This window comes from Ascaphus truei, chromosome 18 (assembly GCF_040206685.1).
Source record: "Ascaphus truei isolate aAscTru1 chromosome 18, aAscTru1.hap1, whole genome shotgun sequence".
NCBI lineage: Eukaryota > Metazoa > Chordata > Amphibia > Anura > Ascaphidae > Ascaphus > Ascaphus truei.
In genome coordinates, this window is record NC_134500.1 from 8471641 (window position 1) to 8488369 (window position 16729).

The 16729-nt window shown below is 49.2% G+C and overlaps 1 protein-coding gene and 1 non-coding gene across 2 annotated transcripts; one reads left to right on the plus strand and one right to left on the minus strand.

The window, feature by feature from the left end:
* Window positions 1-2560: 2560 nt before the first annotated feature.
* On the minus strand, window positions 2561-2632 carry TRNAQ-CUG (transfer RNA glutamine (anticodon CUG)). Its single transcript has one exon. It is a non-coding gene; the product is annotated as a tRNA-Gln (tRNA).
* Window positions 2633-3182: 550 nt separating this feature from the next.
* RAB11A (RAB11A, member RAS oncogene family) lies at window positions 3183-14930 on the plus strand. Its single transcript, XM_075575364.1, has 5 exons — window positions 3183-3344; window positions 10320-10515; window positions 10714-10907; window positions 11681-11761; window positions 13477-14930. Exons 1-5 carry the CDS (start codon window positions 3305-3307, stop codon window positions 13614-13616), a joined length of 651 nt encoding a protein of 216 aa, XP_075431479.1. The 5' UTR covers window positions 3183-3304; the 3' UTR covers window positions 13617-14930.
* The last annotated feature ends 1799 nt before the right edge of the window (window positions 14931-16729 follow it).

The following is a 16729-nucleotide window of genomic DNA, read 5'->3' on the forward strand; positions in this document are numbered from 1 at the left end:
ATCACTACCAAGCCGTCGCTCCGTCGCGTCGCGCTTACTATAAGCGCACGTGACGGCAGCAATGCATTTGTTTTGATGCGGTGTCGCTGACGCCGGCACTATAAGCGCGGCCTTAGGCTACGGCCCCAGTATTTACTGCTGCACGCGTGCCTGGCGTCCTGGTGGTGCGCGCACAGATAAAACCCGCGATTGGCGGTCTGTAGGGGAGCGACGGGAAGCACGGGGGCGGGGCCATGATGGGGGGCGTGGCCATGACGGGGCATATCTGCCCTTCCATTGGCTGCCGCCGAACACGTGAACGCGTTGCGGCACGGGAAGGCAACATTCTTGTTTTCCCTGCCAGCGTACGCATCATCGCGCTTTGCGTGCCGACACACACACAGCCACTGGGGCCTGCCCCATAGAGGGCTGTACTGGGGTGTGTGCGCGCACGCTGTAGCGCCCGCTGCCGCGGCCACTGGGGACATGGCGTAACACCAGCCTGGGATAGGTGAGGAAAATGGGGGCTATTTTCTGTCGGACGATTTAGCGGCATCGGAGTTTGGGGTATTGCATGGGAATAAATACATTTGCGGTAACTCAGGGGCTCTCAAATCCAGTCCTCAAGACCCCCTAACAGGTCAGGTTTTCGGGATATCCCTGCTTCAGCACCAGTGGTTCAATCAGATAGAGCCACTTGTGCTAAAGCAGGGTCTTCGACTGAGCCACTAATTAAGCCATCTGTGCTGAAGCAGGGACTGATTGAGCCACCTGTGCTGAAGCAGGGATATCCTGAAAACCTGTTGGAGGGTCTTGAGTACTGGAGTTGAGAACCCGTGGGTTAACTGTTCATTTGTATACACTGGCAATATGGCATTAGCGAGTAAGTTGATGAATACATTTGGTGTTATGCAGCGCTAACTTTTTTCATATTTCGCCCGTTAGTAAATCCTGGCAAAAGCGTCTTAAAATCATTGTCAGAACTCTTCCTGCAGCCAGACCGGTCCTCAGAAATGCCCCCAGCGATAAAGATGGCCGTGCTGAGGCAGCATATTTTATCCTGGATTCCGGACGACATCTAGTGGAAGATTATAAAAAATATACCCACAGTCGTCTCCTCTTTACTGTAACAAACACAGTGTTAGAGTGTGTTACTTGTGTATTGTGTCTGTAAATACTATCATCAGCTCTACAGTGCAAAGGAATACGCTGCTGTCCCTGAATAGGTTTACTGGCTCTGTTCTGCTGCAATAACATGGGCTTGGCTGTATATGTACCTATGTATATATGTATCTATATATCTTTATTTATATAATGCTATCTATGTACATAGAGCGTCACAGCAGTGATACACGGGACATAATAATATAACACACAATGGGAATAAGCGCTTGAGACATAAAAGTAACGTTAGGAAAAAAGTCCCTGCCCCGAAGAGCTTACAATCTAAGTGTATAAACTTTTAGTAGCTGAAAGTCCTGTTAGAAATAAATTTGTAAATTAAAAAAGGACATAAAAAAACCTCATTACCAGCTCGCTCGCAGAAGCGGAATATCTGCAGTTTGATCACGGACAGGAGATTTAGAGGCGGGGACAAACAATAATTAAAATAATCCTTAGAATTATGATTCTGCCCCTGGGTGAGGTTTTATTAAAATAAAAGCAGAACTTAATATTTCAAAGGTGTTTTATGCAAACAAATATATCGCTAAATCAAGCTCAATGATCATTTAAAATGATTTTTAACTTATGAAATGTTAAAACTTAAAAGGCACACAGGATGGATTATGATATTAATACAAATGAAAGGTTCTGTTTAACTCTGCTACAAATATTTAGTAATCTTGATGTCAAATAAAACATTAATAACTTTCAGTTTATATAGAGATGCAAAAAAAGAATGTTGTTAAATGTGTTATGACGCTAAAAAGGAATAAGGTTATAATGTTCTCGCTATTAACAAATAATAATCCAATAAATAAAAGGATATTTGATCAGGGTCTCCTTTTCCTAAATATTACTTTTATGTCTGAAGCGCTCATTCCCATTATGTGTTATTTGATATTTATATTATTATTATTATTATGCCACTTATATAATTATGTCACATGTATTATTGCTGTGAAGCGCTATGCACATTAAAGCCCAGATCACACAGGATGCTACGCTTATGTGCGTGCGCACGTTTGTCGCTCTTTGAGGCTAGTGGATGAGAGTTGTCACACTAGAAACTGCTTGTGGCGGCAAAGTACAGCGTTGACGCTGCGACATTTTGCCGCCACAACCCAAATTGACATTTGGGGCTGCAGTCGCGTCATGTGATCTGGTGCAGCCAATAAAGGCGAACCAGCTCCGTGACGTGTTCGTCACGCCCCCAAACGCCGCGACCCAACTCCTGCACTTTGAGCACAGATCGCTGGACTGCAGGAGCGCGCGGCGGAGGCGCACATGGACGTAGCAGCCAGTCTGAGCTTGACCTAATAGTGCTATATAAATAAAGATATAAATCTGAGTATTTATTATAATTTACTACAAAATTGAAAAATTAATTTTGGTTAAAAAAACGGTTACAAAAACAATCAGGTTCCACCGAGATTTGAACTCGGATCGCTGGATTCAGAGTCCAGAGTGCTAACCATTACACCATGGAACCTCTTACAGAGTAATGACATCTCAAAGTCTTATGACTACATGTAATTGTCTGAGTTACCCATTACTCTGTCTGTTCCAGTGTATCATGATAATTATACAGACAGCAAATCCTCTTTACATCACAATATTTGCATGAGTCCTCTGGTCTGTAGACCGTGGTTGCTTGCTCTTTGGGGATTTACATGGAACAGGCTGCACCCACACCGCCATCTTGCAACACCCAGCCAACACAAAGCAAGGCGCCATCTTGCTACTCTCACGGCTGTTTATGGGCAAAGGCCTCTACCAGTAATCTGTCAGCCATATTGGTACACCAGGAAGAGTTTTCATATGATATATTCTTTCGTTTAAATAGCGAATGTATTAAAAGAATTGGCGCAGGTGTGGACGAAATTGTGTTTCTACCTCCTGTGTTAAGTTCATAGGCATTGTCTTCATAGTGTTTGTTTGTTTATGATAGCGTTCTTTAAGTTGGGTGTACAAAGATGGCGACGAGTCGCCCTGCTAACCTGAAGGTGTGAAACCCGGAAGTGACGTATGGCGGGGTTTCCGGGTCAGGGCTGGGCGGAAGCGCTAGTTTTGTTTCAGGGAGGGGTCACAGCCGGTCTTCCTGTAGGTCTGTCGGTTGCCGTTGATACCCGCAGATTCCGCGAGCGCAGCAAGCACTGCGAGCATGGGGACCAGGGACGACGAGTATGACTATCTGTTTAAAGGTAACAGCGGCGGCGGAGAGAGGGCTGGTGATATCCGTTGGGGGCCGGAGAGAGGGCCGGGGGTATCTGTTGAAGGCCGGAGAGAGGGCCGGGGGTATCTGTTGAAGGCCGGAGAGAGGGCCGGGGGTATCTGTAGGGGGCCGGAGAGAGGACCGGGGGTATCTGTAGGGGGGCGGAGAGAGGACCGGGGGTATCTGTTGGGGGCCGGAGAGAGGACCGGGGGTATCTGTTGGGGGCCGGAGAGAGGGCCGGGGGTATCTGTAGGGGGCCGGAGAGAGGACCGGGGGTATCTGTAGGGGGCCGGAGAGGGGACCGGGGGTATCTGTGAGGGCCGGGGCTATCTGTAGGGGGCCGGAGAGGCGACCGGGGATGATCTGTGGGGGGCCGGAGAGGCGACCGGGGGTATCTGGGGGGCCGGAGAGAGGACAGGGGGTATTTGTAGGGGGCTGGAGAGAAGGCAGGGGTTATTTGTGGAAGGCTGGATTGAGGGCAGGGGTTATTTGTAGGGGGGCGAGAGAGGGCAGGGGGTATTTGTAGGGTGCCGGAGAGGGGACTGGGGGTATTGTATTGTATGTCTTTATATAGCGCCATAGGTGTACTCAACGCTTCACAATACAGTACAGGCAATTATAATACAATATGTGCAGCAAAATCAGACAATAGGAAAGGAAATCCCTGCCCATAGAGCTTACAATCTAAGATATTTGTAGGGGTCCGGAGAGGGGACCAGGGGGTATTTGTAGGGGTCCGGAGAGGGGACCAGGGGGTATTTGTAGGGGTCCGGAGAGGGGACCAGGGGGTATTTGTAGGGGGCCGGAGAGGGGACCAGGGGGTATTTGTAGGGGTCCGGAGAGGGGACCAAGGGGTATTTGTAGGGGTCCGGAGAGGGGACCAGGGGGTATTTGTAGGGGGCCGGAGAGGGGACCAGGGGGTATTTGTAGGGGGCCGGAGAGGGGACCAGGGGGTATTTGTAGAGCTTATAATCTAAGATATTTGTAGGGGTCCGGAGAGGGGACCAGGGGGTATTTGTAGGGGTCCGGAGAGGGGACCAGGGGGTATTTGTAGGGGGCCAGAGAGGGGACCAGGGGGTATTTGTAGGGGGCCGGAGAGGGGACCAGGGGGTATTTGTAGTGGGCCGGAGAGGGGACCAGGGGGTATTTGTAGGGGGCCAGAGAGGGGACCAGGGGGTATTTGTAGGGGGCCGGAGAGGGGACCAGGGGGTATTTGTAGGGGGCCGGAGAGGGGACCAGGGGGTATTTGTAGGGGGCGGTCAGCAAGTGTTTGACAATTGGGATGGTGTCTACAAGGAGTCCTGTGGCAGGGAGGTTCATTTAGAGGGGGGTGAGGGTGTTTATATGTATCAATATCTATTATTGGGTATCTCGAGTTCCTGGAGGATATGGGGTGGGGTATCTGCGGCATTGGGGGAAGGGAGCACTATCTGTAGAGTCCAAAGAGGGGTGTGTGTAGAGGTAAGAGTTGCGTACATACACATTACTAACTAACACTCGGTGTACTCAACGCTTTACAAGAGACTACATTACAGGGAATTAAATACAGTAAGTGCAGCAGAATAAATCAGACAATAGGAAAGAAAATTATCTTTTATTTGGCTTCAAGCTATTCCACAGTGCAGTACAAATGTCAGGAGGACAAGAACATTGTATACCCCCCAGAAACAACATATATGTTTAGGCAAATGGAGGAGTTCCCTGCTCCAATCAGTTTACAATCTATATGATTCAGCTATATGTGCTGGTTGGTGACACACAGGCCTTGGTGGCAGATGAGGTCCTGTTAGCCACCTCATTTGTCTCACTACTCACTCTCCAACTGTAGCTCCTTGTGAATTAGGTGTGAAGTATTTTGGTCCCTCTCCTGGAAAGCCAGTCCACACATACACTACTGTTTGGGTGAGGAAGGTTTTTGGGTGGTTGTCGCACAGTCCTGTCTGCCTTGTTCCCTTTCTTCGGCCCCGTCAGCTGCTGATGTCATCAGCTTTTATTTGCAACGTTAAGGGAGACACTGATACTTTCCATGACAGAGATGTGCTGTCCCTGAGGCCTACTCTGTTGAGATTTAGTGGTACCCATTATCAGTTTACAATGCAGCAACTTCCATCAGGGAGAAAAATTCACCTTCACAACGCCCGAAATGTTGGTCTAATTGAGTTTTATTAACCTCAACCTCTTGGGTTCTGCAATGCATCATGGAGCGAAAGGGGTTAATTAAGTGACCAGTCTTAACAGATTCCACATCCTGGGCAGAGACGACACAAACATTCTTGTGAAGCTGGATAATGGAGTGAGACTTTCACCCTTGCGGGCTGTGTTTATGTTAAGGGTCAGTGGATTGGAGCCGGTGTCCGACCTCTGGGAGGTTAGGAATGCAGGGCGTGGGGTGTTGGGAGAAGGCACCAGGCAGGACAGTTACACTCCCCCAGGGCCTTCATCTTTCTTTCTGCGTTATTGTGAAATCCTCCAGAATATTCCGGCCTGGGAGGCAGGTTCAGACATGAAAAGTGCTTCACAGGTTGTCTACAACATAGGAATCCGCCACTGCATGCTGGACATACAGAATGTGCTTTCTATTGTCAGGCCAACAACTGTCAAACTGCTTGATGGTAAAAATAAATAAATGTGGTGTCGGTGTTTATCAATTAAACACGGTCATTTTTGTCCAGCTCTAAGGTAGCCATAAATTGGGATCCTGTAAGTATCACCCCTTCCTGTACCTCCTCAGCATTGCTAGTTTTAATCTTATTTTTATGCTTGGGAGAATTGTGACCGCGGGAGGGCGTGGTTAAGGTGTTGGCCATGAATACACAAGGTTGTGGCTTTCATTGCAGTGTGATCCTTGGCAAATTCTTTTACCCCCCTGTGCCTGTGACACACCTGTAATTGGTTAATATTCTCCCCTCACTCTGGCTGTGCAGGAATATACTGGCAGGATTTAAATTCCGTTTTCAAATATTTAACAATTAAAAGTATTAGACAAATAGGTAATATTTTCTTCCTGTTGCATTTTTCGGCTAAAAATTTAGATTGTTAGCTCCTTGGTACAGGACCCCCTGAACTATTTTGGTGTTGCGTGTGAATTGGTGTTGCACTGCTGGTTATGGTCACTTCCATTGCACTGCGCTGCTGCACATGTTGGCACATTATAATAAATACTTTATTGATACTCGTCATTACGGCATCTGAGGGCATTTTGCAGAGGGTTGTGTTTGCGCTAGTTACCTGTCCCTGACCTGCCGGTGTTATTGTTTTCACAATGAGCCTGGGATTGAGGCTTGTCAGTCACCACCCTGAGCCTTTCCATGTGGGTGTCATCTCGTATTGTGACGACTCCTGATTCATACCACACGCCCTCTGAGATCACAAGAGATCCGAATCCCACACGCACCATGCCTTGCATGCACCATGGTGATTGGCAGCCAGCTGTGACTCTAATGGGTTTGGACCAAACCCAAGGGGAGTGCTAGAAACAGCACAGAGATAAGGCTCCCTCTGCAAGGCACTTGGATTCAATGTACAATGATTGAGATTTGGGCCATGTAGGTATATCTTTTATACAGCAGCCCCAGTGTACTCAGCGTTTTACAAAAGAGACAATACAGTATATAGAATAAGTGCAGCAAACAAAATCTAATAATGGGAAATAAAATCTCTGCCACAAAGAGCTTACAATCTAACTGGGTTTGATGCAAGTTGTGCTACTTTTTAATGAACCAACATATGTCTACCTCATTTGTGCAGAGGTTCCTTCCTGTATACAAGTTTTCCTTCCTGTATACAGGTTTCCTGAGCCTCACAGACCTCCTTCACGTGCACAGAACTTTCCAAACCTCTCGGGTCTCTCGTTCACGTGTACAGCGTTTTCCCGAACCTCACAGGTGTTTAATTTGAGCTTTACAGATATTACTCCCATGAAAAGCAACAAGAGATGGATCTACTTAATATACCATATTATTTCACTGTCCTCCAAATGTAAGCAAAGTACAGTGGGCAAAATGGGACAAAAACCCTGCAAGTCAAAGTGTAAAGTGCTCCAGGGCTTATCTATATGCTTCACCATGCGGCTGCCCTAGTCTTGGCCTTTTCCTGTTTTTCAGAGAAGCGTGTCTGGTGGTTCCAGCAGTTGTAAGGGTTAACGATCTCTGCATGCTCCCATCCCAGCTCTCCCATCTCTCCCATCTCTCCCATCCCAGTCTGAGCCCAGACCTTTATTCCATCCACTGTATAAATGAGTGGGAATCCCGGGGACTTCTCCCTTGTACCCTGCGGGTTGTAATCAGGGAGTGACGTTCTGCGGTACAGTCGGGGGGAGGTGTTCTCTCTGGGGCCCAGTTTGCGTTTGCTTCCGATGGACGCTACATCTGTTCTGATCACCAGAAAATCACTGTCTCTAGCTCTGCGTGTTTCTGTATGTTAACCCTTTCTCTGTCATGGGGCAGGCAAATCACTGGGCCCTGACGCAATTGCGAAAAAAGGTGCATATTTTGTTCTCTCTGGAGCACGGCACGTTGTGTTCTGTGCTTAGAAAGGCGTCCGTCCCCACCTTTAAGGTGGCAGAAAACCGCCAAGACAAGTAACGCAAGCCGCGCATTTGTAATGCTGCGAATTATGGTGGCAGTGTGCCCCGGAGCGCATGACATCACCACGCCTGTTGATCATGCAAAACCTGCACTGAGGTCCGAGGCGACAGGGAGGCGTGGCCGTGACGTGAGCGGTGCTCCCTCATTGGCTGATGAATTGTTTCTTCTCGAATCGCGTGCACTGTGAGCGATCTCAGAGAAGAGGTCTGTTCGCGCCACTATAATCGCGGCCTAAAGCAGCAATACTATATCCCCCCCTTTTCATTTCTGTATATATAAAGTATATGACAATGTGCTCCCTTTATACATCTGGCAAACTCCCGTGTGTGTGCCTAACATAATGGCCACCTTTCAGTTTCAATCAATCCTTCAGTCAGTGTAACTCAGTAGCTACAATGTGTCCTGATATTACTAAGATACCATTATCTATTGTTACAGTTTGCAGCTCAAACTCCTGGGAACATTGGAAACAAATGATCACAAACAGGAAATGTTAAAAAGATTAAAACTCATTAAAAAATGGCGTTAAGAGTTGAATTAAAGTAAAAGAAACAGTCACTATCTAATACAGAATGGATTTATAATAAAATAAGATTTCACATGTTTTGCTGCATTAATACACAAACCTGGGCTATATGCAAATGTAACTCCTCCCACTTGCTCCATAAATCCCTCATCTCGTCAGACGAGGAGATGCCAGGAAATGTCGCAACTTATAAAGCGCCTTGCACATATATATTTCACTGAGTTGCGACAAAATAACGACTTTGCTCCAACAGTTTTTTCCTTTGACGCAGAGAGCCCACTGAGTTTCACGGGGCCACCAACAGGTCAGGTTTTCAGTATATCCCTGCTTCAGCACAGATGGTTCACAGTCCCAGCTTCAGCACAGGTGGCTCAGTCTGAGCCACTGATTGAGTCACCTGTTGTGAAGCAGGGATACCCTGAAAACCTGACCTGTTGGTGGCCCTTGAGGACTGGAGTTGCCCACCCCTGGCTTCGAGGAATGATGGTGACGAGCAGTGGCCGTTTCTAAGCAGCTGCCGGCTTTCCCTCGGCCCGGTATTGGGAATGAGCCGAAATGTTTGTCTGGTCGCACTGGAAATACGAGTGAGGGAGGGTCGGTGCTCTCTTGGTTTCCTTTGATGCCCGTGTCCCATTGTGAGAACGCGCGTTTAACCTTCAGCGTTGCAATGTGCCGGAAGTCACACTGACACTCAAGGGGTGGAATAATTTACATGTTAGCCTCTTCAGCAGTGAAGATATTAAATATAATTGGTGATCCTGACAGGTAAACTTGTGTAATAGAGCAGCTCTGGGAGCAGCGGCCCCTCCCTGTAACCCTCCCTCAGTGACGTTATTGTGCTGCACAGCGAGACTCCGTGACTGCTGTGTCCCGTCACTGCTTTAACTGTGTGTATCACCTATTGTTGTTATCGTTTGTTTGTAAAGCGCCTACACGCTCTCCGCAGCGCAGTACAGAGGCCTGATCATTACATACAGAGTTACATACAAATAAGGACAAACAGATGGTAATGTGGCTCCTGATCCGGAGAGCTTACACTCTATAGCAGGGCTGGCCAACTCCAGTCCTCAAGTGCCCCCAACAGGTCAGGTTTTCATTATATTCCTGCTTTAGCACAGGTGGCTCAATCAGTCTCTGACTGAGCTACTGATTGAGCCACCTGTGCTGAAGCATTGATATCCTGAAAACCTGACCTGTTGGGGGCACTTGAGGACTGGTGTTGGCCATCCCTGCTCTAGAGGGAGTGAGGGACAGTGTGAAACAAAAGGTAAAATGGCTGCTCGCGGTGGGATGGAGCACACCTCGGGTTGGAGTGTGGTCCAGCCGCACAGCTGATCCCATTAAGGTTTGACGGTGGGGGTGTTGGCATGGAGATGGGTCCAGTATAATACATTAATTGAATGACCCGGCAAGTGTGGCCGGGACCATACAGACACATGTGAGTCGCAGCTACGCACCTGTAGTAATGATTTGAGTGAATGCTTCAGTGTCGATTAGTTGTGGGAAGTGCTGGGAGTGGGGATCACACTCTGGGGTTTCCAGATATCGCCGTTTGGTGACACAGGCGCCGGGGCTGGTTTAAATGTGTTTAAAAACCTTTTTAAAGGTTCTGTTTAATTAGCTCGGAGGCGTTCTCTACCCGGGGCCCGCAAGGCATGTGTGGAACGTAAGTGCGGGCAGATACGTTGCATGTTCAGGCTTCCTCCCCCTGCCCCATTTAACCCCTGTGGTGTTGAAGAGTGAACATTTGGTATGTTGAAAAGCTTCCGCGTAACATTCTTTGAGCGGTTCTATAATGCGCGGATGGAAAACCTTCCCAAGCCTTAATGCCGCTTGCGTTGATCTCCCTCAGTGGTGCTGATCGGAGACTCCGGCGTGGGGAAGAGTAACCTCCTGTCCAGATTCACGCGCAATGAGTTCAACCTGGAGAGTAAGAGCACCATCGGAGTGGAGTTCGCCACGAGGAGCATCCAGGTGGACGGGAAAACGATCAAAGCTCAGATCTGGGACACGGCCGGGCAGGAACGATACAGAGCGATCACTTCAGCGTGAGTCACCCGGGGGGTTACGGGACGGGGAGGGGGGGAATAATGTGTACCAGAGACGGGGGTCACCTGTTTAACCCCATTCATTACTCAATCTGCAGGCCAGAGGCGCAGAATTTGATGCATCCCATTGTAATGTGTCAACTCCTCCCACTGCCCCATATAACCGACCCCTGTAACGCCTCCTGTTGCCCCCTGCAGTTATTACCGGGGGGCCGTGGGGGCCCTGCTTGTTTATGACATCGCCAAGCACCTAACTTACGAGAATGTGGAGCGGTGGTTGAAGGAGCTGAGAGACCACGCAGACAGCAACATCGTCATCATGCTGGTGGGCAACAAGAGCGACCTGCGCCACCTGAGAGCAGTGCCCACCGATGAGGCCCGGGCATTTGCAGGTCACTATTACACGGGGTACCGGGGGCATGCATGACATCATTCTGCTATTACAGAGGTGGGATCGGACAATCCACCGTTGGTGGAGCAGAAACGCAGGCCGTGGGGGGGGCAACAATGGAAGTCATAGGGACCAGAGAAGTTGAGATCTCTCTCCCCCCTCGTGACGCCCATTGTCCCCTCTTTCTTTAAGGTTTTTTCCCGTGGAATTATGGGGTCTCCTGGTGTGTGATCACTTTGATGCTAAAGAGAGTCCCCCGAAAAATAGGGGCAAATTGACGTTTTCTAATTGTTGGCCATGCCCTGCAAACTCCAGGTGTCGGGCAGCGGCAGGAGGTACAGAAATTAGCGGAGGAGGGAGGAGGAGATCTACTTCAGTGGCACCCTGTGGATCCCCGTCAGCCCAAACTCATTAGATATCGCCCACAGGCCTTCCTGCCTTCCACTTTGGTGTGGGCTCTCTCAGTAATAGAGGCTTGGTTTTAGATCCACTCCCAGTATTTGATAAGGTTATATAAATATATATAGCTAGGTGCAGTTCTGATAATTATCCTAACACTGATTGATACGGGAACGTGGAGAACGCTCTGTTCCAGTTCCTTACACCGGTAAATTGCTGGCTCTCCCTGCCTCCTGTGTTGGAATGATTACATTAGATATAAATGGGATCTTTCCATCACCAAGTGGTTACCTGCCCATTTGTATTCGTGCAGCCGCCTCTGGGGTGGAGGCCAGTTTCTAACTCCCCTCCCCCCTTTTCTTTTTGTTCACGCAGAAAAGAACGGTTTGTCCTTCATCGAGACGTCCGCGCTGGACTCGACAAATGTAGAAGCTGCTTTCCAGACCATCCTCACAGGTGAGACCCTCATGGAGGCGACTCCCCCCCCCCCCCCCCCCACACCTCCCCCCCGTCTCTGCAACCAATTAGGGGCCAGCCGGCAATCGTCTTCCGTAAATGCCTCCAACTGCACCGAATCTGCCCCATAATAATGTTCCGTGCCCTATTTAATAATCCATTCCTATGAGGAATGTATACGACACATCTGGTATTTCCCGCTTAGGAAATCTTGTAGTCTTGGAAACCCATATTTAGTTAAATGGCCTTCTTGAGTCAAATAAGCATTTCTATACGTCCCCGTCCCCTCCCGATCACACACATTGCTGGAAAATCTGCGGCAGTGGAGAAATATTAAGGTTAATCACGTCCAGGCATTTTAAAATGTTTCTGCTGAATAGCATGGCCTGTGTGTATTGTGTATATACTGTGTGTATACTGTGTGTATTGTGTGTATACTGTGTGTATTGTGTATATACTGTGTGTATTGTGTATATACTGTGTGTATTGTGTATATACTGTGTGTGTATACTGTGTGTATTGTGTGTATACTGTGTGTATTGTGTATATACTGTGTGTATTGTGTATATACTGTGTGTATTGTGTATATACTGTGTGTACTGTGTGTATTGTGTATATACTGTGTGTATTGTGTATATACTGTGTGTATTGTGTGTATACTGTGTGTATTGTGTATATACTGTGTGTATTGTGTATATACTGTGTGTATTGTGTATATACTGTGTGTATTGTGTATATACTGTGTGTATTGTGTATATACTGTGTGTATTGTGTATATACTGTGTGTATTGTGTATATACTGTGTGTATTGTGTATATACCTGATATTTCAGCTCGGCAAATTGAGGATTCAATTTGGGAGAGAGCAACAAAATGTTCAAATGTCAGATCCGAGGTACAGAGAAGTGCTTTCACTTTTCGGGGATATGTGGGATTACCCTGCTGCTAACCCTTTCACTGCCAGAGGGACCTTCATTGTGTCGCGTTGACGTGGCCCCGTCTGGCAGTGAGACGGTTAACTCCAGCGTCCTGTCGGAAGACTCAAGGACACGTGGGGACGGAGCGCGGGCGGGATCTGTTTGTGACCAGCACACTCCTGATTACTCTAACTGGCATCATACACTTCAGCTCATGCTCTCAGAGCAGCACGTGCCTGCGCTTACCGATAAAAGGCAGCGGAGGTTCGAGTGGGAGGTTAAGTGAAAGCACTCGCCCATGTCGCACAGCCGTAGTTTCTGCTTAAGAATTCAACGTGTTCATTTCTTGTAGAAGGAACGCTTGTGTTGGTCCCATTAAAAGGTGTCCGGAGGCTGCAGTATTATCAAAGTCAGGGGCGGCCAACTCCAGGCATCAAAGGCCCCCAGCAGGTCAGGTTTTCAGGATATCCCTGCTTCTGCACGGGTGGCTGTCAGTGCCTGTCAACCACCCCTGTGCTGAAGCGAGGATTGCTTGAAAACCTGGCCTGTTGGTGGCCCTTGAAGACTGGAAGTTGGCCGCCCCTGAGCTCGGGGATGTATTTCACAATCTGCTTAATGGAATTGTTTTCCTCTGCATTCTCTTCTCCAAGAAACACAATAGCTACAAGAACTGAATATCTCACATACAAATAGTGCAGTAGGTGTGGCTTTGTGGTGATGTCACTTCCTGTGAGTGTTGCCTTCCTGTGACTTTGTTTATGGAAATTACCGTTGCTCCTATTCTTTTTCCCCTTTGCAGAGATTTATCGCATTGTGTCTCAGAAGCAGATGTCGGACAGACGTGAGAATGACATGTCCCCCAGTAACAACGTGGTACCCATCCACGTCCCCCCAACCACTGAAAATAAACCAAAGATGCAGTGCTGTCAGAACATATAGCCGCCGACCGCGCACTGCCATGCTGTGTGTATAGTCCCCATGCTCCGCCAGGCTGTGTATAGTGCCCACGCACTGCCAGGTTGTGCGTATATTCCCCACGCCCTGCGCACTACCGGGCTGTGCGTATATTCCCCACGCCCTGCCAGGCTGTGCGTATAGTCCCCGTGCCCCGCGCACTGCCAGGCTGTGCGTATAGTCCCCGTGCCCCGCGCACTGCCAGGCTGTGCGTATATTCCCTGTGCCCCGCGCACTGCCAGGCTGTGCGTATATTCCCTGTGCCCCGCGCACTGCCAGGCTGTGCGTATATTCCCTGTGCCCCGCGCACTGCCAGGCTGTGCGTATATTCCCTGTGCCCCGCGCACTGCCAGGCTGTGCGTATATTCCCTGTGCCCCGCACACTGCCAGGCTGTGTGTATATTCCCCGCGCCCCGCCAGGCTCTGCGTATAGTCCCCGCGCCCTGCGCACTGCCCGGCTGTGCGTATATTCCCCGCGCCCCGCCAGGCTCTGCGTATAGTCCCCGCGCCCTGCGCACTGCCCGGCTGTGCGTATATTCCCCGCGCCCCGCCAGGCTCTGCGTATAGTCCCCGTGCCCTGCGCACTGCCCGGCTGTGCGTATATTCCCCGCGCCCGCCAGGCTCTGCGTATAGTCCCCGCGCACTGCCCGGCTGTGCGTATAGTCCCCGCGCCCTGCCAGGCTCTGCGTATAGTCCCCGTGCCCTGCGCACTGCCCGGCTGTGCGTATATTCCCCGCGCCCCGCCAGGCTCTGCGTATAGTCCCCGCGCCCTGCGCACTGCCCGGCTGTGCGTATAGTCCCCGCGCCCGGCTCTGCGTATAGTCCCTGTGCCCTGCGCACTGCCCGGCTCTGCGTATATTCCCCGCGCACTGCCCGGCTCTGCGTATATTCCCCGCGCACTGCCCGGCTGTGCGTATATTCCCCGTGCCCGCACTGGACTCTTTGTAATTTTCTTTTTTCTCGTTTTTTCCCTGTTAATGTATATTTTTCTTTTTTGCGTGTACGTGTAAGAACTTTAATTTTTACTATTCCACCTGGATTTTTACGTCTTAAATTCTTATGATTTTCAGCATTCTGTATTAAAGAAATGATCTGAATCTCCACTATCCTACTCTTAATGACCCACAGGTCCCCTCTCTCCCTCCCCCGTCCCCCCTCTCCCTCCTCTCGTCTTTCCTCCCCCCCTCCCCCCTCCAGAGACACAATGATTGCTGGTCTGTCTCCCCGTCCCCACTCGGAGAAGTCTGTATAATATATGAAATAAAAGCATGTTGCCTGCTGAAGGCATCTTCACCTGAATTTGTCACTTTCCCTTATTCTCACAAAAGGTGACACTGTGTGCGCGATGGCGTGTCATTGCCCAGAATCCCTAGCTGCATTGAAAGCTGCGTATGCAAAGAGTTAAAGGGGAAGGGCGGGGCTGCAAAGAGTTAAAGGGGAAGGGCGGGGCTGCAAAGAGTTAAAGGGGAAGGGCGGGGCTGCAGGCCTGAGACCTGAGTGCGCCCCCCCCCCCCCCCCCCTGGGATTTCTTTGCTTAGTCTCACTAATAGTCATCAATCACATTTAACCCCCGCGTGGCTGGAATGAGTCCCCTGGCCCATCCGGGAAGAAAAGAATATTAACCCCTCCAGTGCCAGAGGTATTTGCCTATGTGGCAACTGACGCTGAAGAGATGGAAGCCTCTTGATTGGCTCATTGAGAAGGATATTGCTATACAGGCACATTGCTGTGCTGACGGTCACTGTAGGATCAACAGTAAAACAAACTTGTGTAATGTATTCTTACCCTCCCCGGTCTCCTTCAGCGCAGTTTTCATTGACGTATAGAGCTAAGAAGACTTGGAAAGATAGTGGGATGCAGGCATGTAATGGCTGGGGTTTGTGGTTAGACCAGGGGTGGGCAACTACAGTCCTTGAGGGCCACCAACAGCTCTGGTTTTCAGGATATCCCTGCTTCGGCGCAGGTGGCTGTCGAAGCCTGTGCCGAGCTGGGACTGATTGAGCCACCTGTGCTGAAGCAGGGATCTCTGGAAAACCTGACCTGTTGGTGGCCATTGAGGGCTGGAGTTGCCCACCCCTGGGTTAGACAATGGTACTTGGTCGTCTTTGTTTTTCCAACGAAGGGTTAGGAAATTATTTACAGTTGGGAAATTTGGGAAGGTTGATTTTCTTATTGCAATCCCATGTTGTAAATAATTAAAAATAAAATAAAATGCGGTAGTGTCAAATAAATGTTCCCTCTACCTTTATCCCAATAACTATAAGGGGAGGGGGAAAGGGAGGGCCTTTGTTCAAGAGTTTGCATAGGCAAACGGGGCGAATGGCTAAGTTCCGACACTTAGCGCACCCAATACGGGGTTAGCTGCCATTGACTCGAATAGCATGTAACACGCCTGCGTCAGGTGCGAAGTCTCATATCGGCGCTTAGTGAATCTCCCCCATAATGACGTCACACTAGGGAGCAGGAGAAAAAGTAACCCCTAAACTACACTTTGCCCCTAGGAGGTACTGACCCCTTAACCATGTCACTGCCATTAGTACACTTTGCCCCTAGGAGGGACTGACCCCTTAACCATGTCACTGCCATTAGTACACTTTGTCCCTAGGAGGGACTGACCCCTTAACCATGTCACTGCCATTAGTACACTTTGTCCCTAGGAGGGACTGACCCCTTAACCATGTCACTGCCATTAGTACACTTTGTCCCTAGGAGGGACTAATCACTTCAAGTGTAATTGTTGCATATTGTGTTTGTAAAGCAGCAAAAAGTCTACTTGTCTGATATATTGTCCATCGGTTTCTGCCTTTAATAGTAGTAACCACTTAAAATCCTTATCCCCCTCCCCCCCGGAATTCTTTTGGTTGGTTTGAGGGAGGGAATGTCTCTATGAAGAGAAACGATACACATTTATTATTGCGGCAGCGAAATGACAAATATATATATTTTTTAAGAGCTAACTCGCAATCACTTTGTAACCAGCCTCCATCCCCGATACGTTTCACAAAACAGTCGTCGGGGTAACAATGCCGCAGGAGGGAAGTGAGGGCAGTGCGGGCGCTGGGGCATTACTGCGTTGAACACGCGTCGCGCTGTCAGCC

Excerpts from the sequence above, each read along its gene's own strand:
- RAB11A (XM_075575364.1), top strand. The coding sequence starts at position 3,305 with ATGGGGACCAGGGACGACGAGTATGACTATCTGTTTAAAG. Across the intron at positions 10,908-11,680 it reads TGAGGCCCGGGCATTTGCAG|AAAAGAACGGTTTGTCCTTC; the intron begins GTCACTATTACA and ends TTGTTCACGCAG. Across the intron at positions 11,762-13,476 it reads TTTCCAGACCATCCTCACAG|AGATTTATCGCATTGTGTCT; the intron begins GTGAGACCCTCA and ends TCCCCTTTGCAG.